A 9,206-nucleotide genomic window follows, 5' to 3' on the forward strand; every position below is an offset into this window, starting at 1 on the left:
GTTCGACATTTCTAATCGGTTTCGCTATGTTTATGCAATCTAACACCAAGCTTCATTTGTTTGGCCCTTTTGCTTGTAATAATGTAACTGTATGAGAAGGAAGAAAAATAGAAATGAAGTTACATTGTCTTTTATTATAGAACTTTTATTCTGGAAACATACATAAGATGAGAGCAGTCGGGTTCCTTGCCATGAAGATGAGAGCAGTCCGGTCTTTAGGGTGGTTACTGTCCTCTCTAATGGATAGTGTCTTGAGTTGGGTTGTGGTTGGTCAACATCACAGAAGCCTGTAAGCTCTTGAGACAAGATTTGTACCACAGACAAGGGTTCACAAAAATCACCTACATAGGATTATATTTCAAAAGCTAAAACTATTTTTGATGCACTTGCAGCTTCAGGAAATCCAAGATTTGATTGTTGCATATCATCTTCAGTTATTGGATTTCCTGAAATTGTGAGGAAATCCAAAAATCAAGATATCACACTCCAAAACGAAAAAATTCGAAAAACCACAATTGACCGTGGGCAATAAATTAGGTGCTTATGACGTCAACATATTAGAAGATAAATCACATATCTTTATATATTCTGCGCAAAGGAAAATCTATGAATCTGCAGAATTCCTACTATCCTTTCCTGTCATACATTTTGAGAACAAATCCAAATACACACCTTCAATCTTACATCGATCATCGAAGCGTACAACACCGGCAAACTTAATGTGTGTGAATTCGGAGCCATCAGCTTTATTTCCAAGTTATGTATGTACATCAAAGAGCCTTGTATCACATTTCTGTTTGGGAACACGTCTTATAAAAGCTCAAGGAACTAGTGGATAAAAACTACATGAGAGAAAATATGCCTTTCCAGTGCATAGAGGTAAAGGTTCTTCCAGTATAAATAAAAGGTTTGATTTCTAACCATATTACATTTAATATGTAAAGAAACTAATTAAGCATGCCCAAACCTCAGTTGGTCCTTGCGCAACAGAGTAACGAGAAGAACACAGATGAAAGCAAGTGGTGGAATGGATTTAAAACAGACACTAAGCCTTCAAACCTTCAAAAACTGTAAGCACCTAAATGACTGGCCACGGTGCTAGGTCAAAGATGATCTAGAACCGCGAGAGCAAACATTTTTCCTTCAAAGACTCCATCTCCCTGCTGCAATTTAGCATGAATTAACCGCCCGCAATCATGCATCAAACACATACAACCACCACTGCTTCAATTGAAATTGACCCAAACTTTTCCTAACTCCAACTGCAGCCACCTACTTGTTCTGTAACCAACTGAACATCACCTCCACTATGAATTCAAAGCAAATAAATTAATTCCATAACAACCAGCTCAATCAATCAATTCCAATTCTAAACACAACCCATTTTTCCAACAAATGCATCGACTTCTCTGTAGCCGCAAAATCACGTCTTCGACCCATACTAATCCCCATGTTCTGTACCAACCACTACCTAAGCACCATCTTCATTTCTCCCTAAATTTGAATTCAAATCCAACCACAGCACCATTGCATGCAACAACAGCTAATTCAATCCATCTCGAATAATCTATTATTCCATTTATATGAACTGATGCCGCAACAATCGATATTTCATTAACATTTCAATTTGATACCAACTTTAATTTGATGTTCCAAATCAGTAACCAAACATGTGTAATCCAACAAAAAAAGTAAAAATCAATTTATACATAAAACCTAATCAGTCAATTTCTATCATAAAATTAACGGAAGCCCTATTCATGATTTAACATAGTCAAACCGATAACTGACATAATCAACAAAAATAAAGTTAGGGTTCCTGACTTACCTTTCTCGTGGCTTTTTCTTCTTCACGATCTTCTCTGTTTTGACAAAAAAAAATTCAATAGGGTCTTCGTATACGGTTTACCTCTAATAACCTTCGGAAAAATTAACAACGTTGTTCATTTTCTAAATGCGGAAATCCGGGATTCAGGATTTGGCTTTCGATTATATAATGACTGAATGTGGGAGATTAATATTGGTCGTTAATTTTCATAGGGTTTTAAAAAGATAGGGAATTTTGATAAAGTGATCCAGTTTTGAATTAGGGTAAAAAAAGTGCCCTCACTTTTTTGCACTTTTCTAAACTGCTCCGTTTTTTTCAAATAACGCTTTCCATCCCGTTAAATGCAAGGTGGCAGTTATCTCACCAGTTAAAAGGTCATATTTACCCTTGAACTATGTCGTGAACTATGAACCCTAACCATGAACCATGAACAACGAAGCCTGAACTATGAACCCTAAATCCTGAACCCTGAACTATATCGTGAACCATGAACCCAGAACCATGAACTTTGAACCCTGAACCCTAAATCCATGAACCGAGCTCGACGAACCTGAAAAAATGAAATAGAAGATAAACGTGACAAGTAAAGGGTAAATAAGTAAAAAATTGGATGGAAAACTAAATTAGATGGAAAAGTTAACAGTGGAGGCAGTTTTGAAAAGTTAAAAAAAACAGGAGCAATTTAGTAAATCGAAATTGAGAGAGTGGGGCCGTTTATCAATATTCCCAAAAGATAAAGATTGGTGCTCCTCCATGAGACACGTGTATAAGGACATATCTGTAAACTGTGCACCATTATCTCATCTCATCTGATGAGAAATTAATCATGTTGACTGAGAATTTGACAAAAATAACGGATTCGGATGGAAACATGGATGGAGGCCTAGATTTGTAAAGTGGAAAAAACCGCGCCTGTAGTTGTCTATCGGGTATAAAAGGAGGCATATATATGTTTATAATCCTAAAAAAATTCAAGATAGACAAACATGATAAATGACCGGCATAATTTTGAGGAGATTATGAATGTTTTTGCTTTCCTGATGGGCTATGGTATATGGATTGTGTATGAAATGAATTTGCATAAATTACGGCCAGTGAACAGGACTTCTCAATGCACAGCAACACCATAGGGTTGTGCTGAGGTGTTTGCAAAAGTGCCTGAACAAAGCGGAACCAAATGGAAGGAGATGGAAAAGGACCAAAGAGTTATATATTTTGACAAAAGTTTAACTGTCGACGTTAGTCTGCTGATTGTCAAGGTGTTTGGTAAAATAAAGAAGTCAATTAACAATTTTTTAACGGTCTTCACACAGTCTACGATCCAAACATATCAACGATATGTTCTACGACTCAGATCCTAATATGACCATAAACACACGATCCTTTTACAAAATAGTCTTCTAGTTCACTCAATCTATATCACCAAGCTTCATTTTTGTTTGGTCCTTTTGCTTGTAATAATAATATCATTCCTTTACTTCCGATCAAAAAATGAAGTGTATTATGAGATTCAAACCAATGTACCAATCGAATTCAAGACTATCGTCAGTATCGAAATACAAAAATAAGCTCATATATATACACATATTACATGTATGAATCTGATCGCACTGCTGCCAATGAATGGGTCTACCATATGCAACTCACTGATGGACATAATATGCATTGAGAATGGTGGTTTGGAATCCTAGCTCTTGAGACAAGATTTGCACTGCAGACAAGGGTTCACAAAAATGACCTTCGAATGGAACTGCATGGTCTTAGGGTGGTTATGTCCTCTCTAACGGACAGTGTCTTGAGTTGGGTTGTGGTTGCTCAACATCACAGAAGTCTGGAAGCTCTTGAAACAAGATTTGTACCACAGACAAGGGTTCACACAAATCACCTGCATATGATTATTTTTCAAAAGCTAAAACTATTTTGGGAATATTGATAAACTGCCCCATTCTCAATTTCGGTTTAATAAATTTGTCCCCGTTTTTTTCAACTTTTCAAAACTGCCCCCACTGTTAATTTTTCCATCCAATTTTTTACTTATTTACCCTTTACCTGTCACGTTTATCTTCTACTTCATTTTTTCAGGTTCGTCGAGCTCGGTTCATGGATTTAGGGTTCAGGGTTAGGGGTTTAAGGTTCAGGGTTCAGGGTTCAAAGTTCATGGTTCTGGGTTCATGGTTCACGATATAGTTCAGGGTTAAGGGTTTAGGGTTCATAGTTCGGGCTTCGTTGTTCATGGTTCAGGGTTCATGGTTCACGATATAGTTCAGGGTTAGGGGTTTAGGGTTCATGGTTAGGGTTCATAGTTCAGGGGTAAATATGACTTTTCAATAGGTGAGATAACTGCCACCTTGTACTTAACGGGATGGAAAGCGTTATTTGAAAAAAACGGGGCAGTTTAGAAAAGTGCAAAAAAACGGGGGCACTTTTTCACCCTAATTCAAAATTGGGTCACTTTATCAAAATTCCCAACTATTTTTGATGCACTTGCAGCTTCAGGAAATCCAAAATTTGCTTGTTGCATATTATCTTCAGTGATTGGATTTCCTGCAATTGTGAGTGTGCATCAAAAACAGTTTCCCAGATTTTTATGTGATGTTGATAAACCAACAACACAACCCATATGACACTCTCTTAGAGAGGACAATAACCACCCCAAAAATAGCACTTGCAACTTCACTACTTCAGGAAATCCAAAATTACTTGTTGCATATTGGATTTCCTGAAGTTTCAAGTGCATCAAGATTAGTTTTTAGCTTTTGAAAAATAATCTTGCATGCATGGCTTTGTTACCTTTGTTGAGATTGTGCAGTTCCCTCAGAAGGTGCATTTTGTGAGCCCTTGTCTACATCTTTGTGATATTGACAAACAAACAACACGACTCAAGATAGCTCTCCGTTAGAGAGGACGGTGACCATCCTAAAAGAATCTGATCTAGTTCCTCTTCTATTTATATACTCCCTCCGTTCTTTTTTAATAGGCTGGTTTTTATAAATAAAAGTTTCAAAAAATAGGCCAGTTTCTTAATTGGGAAAGTTAAATGTTACTTTAATTTTTTGGGATCTTTTTTCTCTTAACTTCTTTTGGTGACAAGTGTCACGTGGACCACTTCACTTTACTTCTTTTGCTAACAAGTGTCACGGGGACTATTTAACTTCACTTCTTTTATTGACAAGTATCATGAGGACCACTTTCAATGATTATTTCTCTTAATTTCCTTAAATTTCGCTAAAAACAAAACCGGCCTATTAAAAAAGCGTATGTTTAATAGAGGGAGTATGTTTTTCAATACACATCAATTCAAGTTCAAAAAGCGTATATAAAGAAGGAGAAACTGCAGGAAGATTAGTTGTGGTTGTTGAGAACTCTTATTCATCAGTCGCAGGCAGTTGAGTATTTGTAGGTCAGTTAAATCTCAGATCCTTAACAATATGAATTGTTAATCTTGATCTTGGTTGAAATGGGTTATTTTCTCATCTTTTTGGCATAATTTCTTATTGGAAAATATGTATGATTGCGGAGAAGCTCAAGCTTATGTATCCTAGGATTAAAGAGTAGTTCAAGCCTTAACAAAGGAAGGAAGAAAATAGAACTGAAATTACATTTTCTTTCATTCATTACATCATAGAAACTTTATTCTGGAAACATAAGATGGGGTTTTATGAGATCCCCAGACTCTTGACCTCGAAGATGAGAGCGGCCTAGCCAACAGGTATAGCTCCAGTTGGTTTAACAATACACAATATAGAACTTGTTGAACACTTTCAACAATGCTACAGAAAGCGTAAAACTATTATTGATCTAACCACGAAGATGAATTAAGATTGATAATAAAGACTATCTATATCACTGGCATCAGGAATCACAATTTTCAGGTCCATACCTTTCATTTCTGCTCTCAAAATGTGTAATTGTAAACGTCCCCTTACCTTCTCTGAAAACGATACCGAGGGGTTAATGAAGTAGTTTAAGAAAGCATCCATCATGATTGTGATAAACCAATACAAAACAAGAAACACCCTTTCCACAAACTTCATTGCTTCTCTTCTGGACGATGAAATCTCTCGCTGCCACCACTGTAAATCCATGGCTCTAGCAGGTGATCTTTATTTCTCCTCTAGCTAGATTATAGCCTAGCCTTGCTGAATATATAATGTCAAACATAACATGTGCATTCAGAAACGTGGTTTGGCAAAAAAGAAACATGGTTGAACAAAAAAGGGGAAAGCAACAAGGAAAATACAAAAGCAAGAAATGTAGCTGATATGCACGCTAACGAAAAAGAGAATAAAATAACATCTTCCAGATTTCTTTTGGATACAGGGATTTACTGATCTAAAACAAACAGAAATATTCGTGCAAAGTTGAAAGCAATAAGGTAAACCTGACAAAATGAACATACCGCATGGGAAGAGCCAATAGATTAAGTTTATAATATCCTAGTAATGTAGGAAAAGCTACACAAAAAGCAGCTTCAAAATTTTGTTCCGAAAGTAAACTAAAACAGCACTTGTTCTTTTAAGCTAAGAGTAATTTCCAAACTGCAAAACAGAACACCAGGTCATGATGGAAGCACCTAAGCTGTGGCAGCTCCTTGAGCCGCCAACCTTTTCCTAGCCTCTTCAATGATAGACAACTTGATACCCTTGCCCTTGGGGAGGGTAACCCATGGCTTGGTACCCTTGCCAATGGTGAACACATTAGCCAAACGGGTGGCGAATTCATGGCCTGTAGAGTCCTGGATGTGAAGGGTATCGAAACTTCCCTTATGCTTTTCTCTGTTCTTGATAACACCAACACGGCCTCTGTTTCTACCTCCAGTAACCATGACAACGTTACCAATATCAAACTTGATAAAATCCACAATCTTGTTGCTCTCGAGATCTAACTTGATGGTGTCATTAGCCTTGATAAGAGGGTCAGGGTAACGGATGGTGCGACCATCAAAGGTGTTAATGTATGGGATACCCTTAGATCCAAAGTGTACATTTCTGACCTTGCAGAGCTTGAACTGCAAAGAGGAAAAATTGTCACGTCTGAGATCAAGTACAATAATTTTCATTAACAGAGGCTGGGCAGTATAACGCGTAAAATATTAGAGCTGTGAAATACTCAAGACTAACCTTAGCTTCTTCATCCTTGATTGAGTGGAGACGGAAACGACCCTTGGTGTCATACAAAAGACGGAAGTTCTCGTTCGTCTTGGGGATTGATACAACATCTGATAAGGTTGACCAATACTTATAAGCTCAAATATACTAAATAAATTGCTCACAAAAGGTCATCGTAAGCGGCAAACATTCAGGGAAATCAAAGAACATATGGTGCCAGCCCAGTAACAAAAAAGTCTAACATTTCAGTATCCACATTACAGAACTGTTTCCTAAATAGGTGCACTTTCTCTACACCCGTCAAATACAAGAAGGTTAAGAACATCCTTTAAGGATATTTTAAGGATATCCTCGAAGTTCAAACTGTATTGATTCAAGAGAATCATTAGGCAAGGATCCATTCACTGACATCCTTCAAATTCTTAGATAGCATTTCTCTATGAAACATGTTAAGAAAATTGAGACTAAAAAGAAGAGACAGACAAAGTGAAGGAGTATATTATGCACACATACCCATAAATCCAGATGGATAGGTCTGGTCAGTTCGCACTTTCCCATCAACAAGAATGTGTCTTTGCATCAAAATAGCAATAACCTCACGGTATGTAAGGGCATACTTCAATCTGTTTCGCAGGATAAGAATCAAAGGAAGGCATTCCCTAGACTTGTGTGGTCCAGATGATGGCTTAGGGGCCTACATACCAAATTCTTTCAGGATTAGATACAGATACTTAAAATCAAGTAAACATAAGATAAAATCAAGTAAACATAAGAGAAATTCAAGTAAACTGAAATTTCTATACTTACAAAAGCACCACCCAATTTATCAAGCATCCAATGCTTAGGGGCATTAAGCCTCTTCATATGTTTCTTCAATCCCCTCGCCTGAATTCAAATGAACCAATCAAAATATTCAGAAGGTTAGAAGATATAACCTATTCGTGAATTTCAGAACCAGATACAGGTAAATCATAACAATTCCTCATAAAGAACAACATTCAAATGAGCAAACTAGCTTAACCCTCAAAATCCTACAAACCACGAAGAGAACTTAGGTTATTGACAGAAGGCATGCTCTGGTTACCTAACTAGCTCACCATCTCAAATTAAACAAGAAAACACCCAGTACAACCACTGTTCTAGTTGTACCAAAAATTCTCGTCGTGCTACTGAACAAAATTCAATTAGCCTTTTTCTATTAAGGTTTACCCACTGAGATTAGAAACAACTATAACTTCCAAGTCTTTTCCAAAGTGTAAAAAGCATCAAAATAATCCAGCATAATCACAGAAAAACACACCCAAATCTACTATAACATATTCGAAATTCTCAAAACCAGATTCAGGTAAATCGTAACAATTCCTCAAACAAAAAGGTATACATACAGCTATCAACAAAGTTCTCCCCCTTATACATTGCAGAGGCAATACATGAGTAAGTTCCCTTCAATCTACTTGAAGAACTACAATTTGCCATAATCTATCAAGGTTTCTCTATTGAGATTTAAAACAACCACAATTGGAGTGTAAAAAGCTCCAAACGAAAAACAGAACAGAACTACCAGGACACCTTCAGAGTCTTAAAGTTCATCAATCACATAAGATCTCCCGTGATAGAAAACAAAACAATGCGATTAAAAACCCTAACATGCTTCTAAATCCCGAATTACAAAAAAATGACCAGAAAATCAAAATCAATAAGTGAGTTCTGGCATGATTCAATCAGCAGGAAAATGAAAACAGAGTGAAATAGAGAGATATTACGAACCATGATTGAGTTTTTGGACTGAAAATTAGGTTTGCCCTAATTTTCTATTCCTTCTTCTTCTTCCGCCTCTGGAGCTTAATCCACCACACTATTACGAGAAAGAAACCAAAAACCCTAATGAAGTTTTAGTTTTATATCAAGAGTTTTCTGTTGGGAAGACGAAATTAAGGCTTTAGGATTATATTCGAAGAGCTGGGGTTGAATCGTTTGATGAAGATTGGGCTTCAATAGTGAGCCCATGTGGTGATTTGTGTCGGTTGGTGGTAAACCTTTTACCTTTAAAGGTTGCTAGAGGATTATCGAATTTCATGGGGTCGTGAAGATCACAAGAAAATCACCCTTGAAATTATATTGGATGCTCTTATACAGTTTTGTGTTTGTTTTTTTTTTCGGATTAATATTGGAAAGTTATAAATTAGGTGATTTCATCGATTAGCTCATGGCGTGTTTGGATGGTGAGTAGAAAATTTCATTCCCGTAAATCCTATTCCGTGGAGTGGAGG

General features: G+C 36.8%; 1 protein-coding gene and 1 long non-coding RNA gene across 2 annotated transcripts; both read right to left on the bottom strand.

Moving 5' to 3' along the window:
- Positions 1-485: 485 nt before the first annotated feature.
- LOC113329255 lies at positions 486-1,997 on the bottom strand. The gene is made up of 2 exons (XR_003349772.1): positions 1,829-1,997; positions 486-1,637 (listed from the first exon to the last, which is right to left on the bottom strand). It is a non-coding gene; the product is annotated as an uncharacterized LOC113329255 (long non-coding RNA).
- Positions 1,998-6,091: 4,094 nt separating this feature from the next.
- Positions 6,092-8,840, bottom strand: LOC113329205 (40S ribosomal protein S4-3-like). Its single transcript, XM_026576169.1, has 5 exons — positions 8,704-8,840; positions 7,744-7,821; positions 7,450-7,630; positions 6,949-7,046; positions 6,092-6,836 (listed from the first exon to the last, which is right to left on the bottom strand). The coding sequence occupies exons 1-5, from the start codon at positions 8,704-8,706 to the stop codon at positions 6,402-6,404; spliced, it is 795 nt and encodes a 264-aa protein (XP_026431954.1). The 5' UTR covers positions 8,707-8,840; the 3' UTR covers positions 6,092-6,401.
- Between the last annotated feature and the right edge of the window lie 366 nt (positions 8,841-9,206).

This window comes from Papaver somniferum, unplaced genomic scaffold (genome assembly GCF_003573695.1).
Source record: "Papaver somniferum cultivar HN1 unplaced genomic scaffold, ASM357369v1 unplaced-scaffold_115, whole genome shotgun sequence".
Taxonomy (NCBI): domain Eukaryota; kingdom Viridiplantae; phylum Streptophyta; class Magnoliopsida; order Ranunculales; family Papaveraceae; genus Papaver; species Papaver somniferum.

Coding starts and splice junctions, on each gene's coding strand:
- LOC113329205 (XM_026576169.1), bottom strand. Junction 7,631..7,743: donor ATAAATTGGGTGGTGCTTTT/GTAAGTATAGAA, acceptor TTTGGTATGTAG/GCCCCTAAGCCATCATCTGG. Junction 7,047..7,449: donor CTATCCATCTGGATTTATGG/GTATGTGTGCAT, acceptor CAACCTTATCAG/ATGTTGTATCAATCCCCAAG.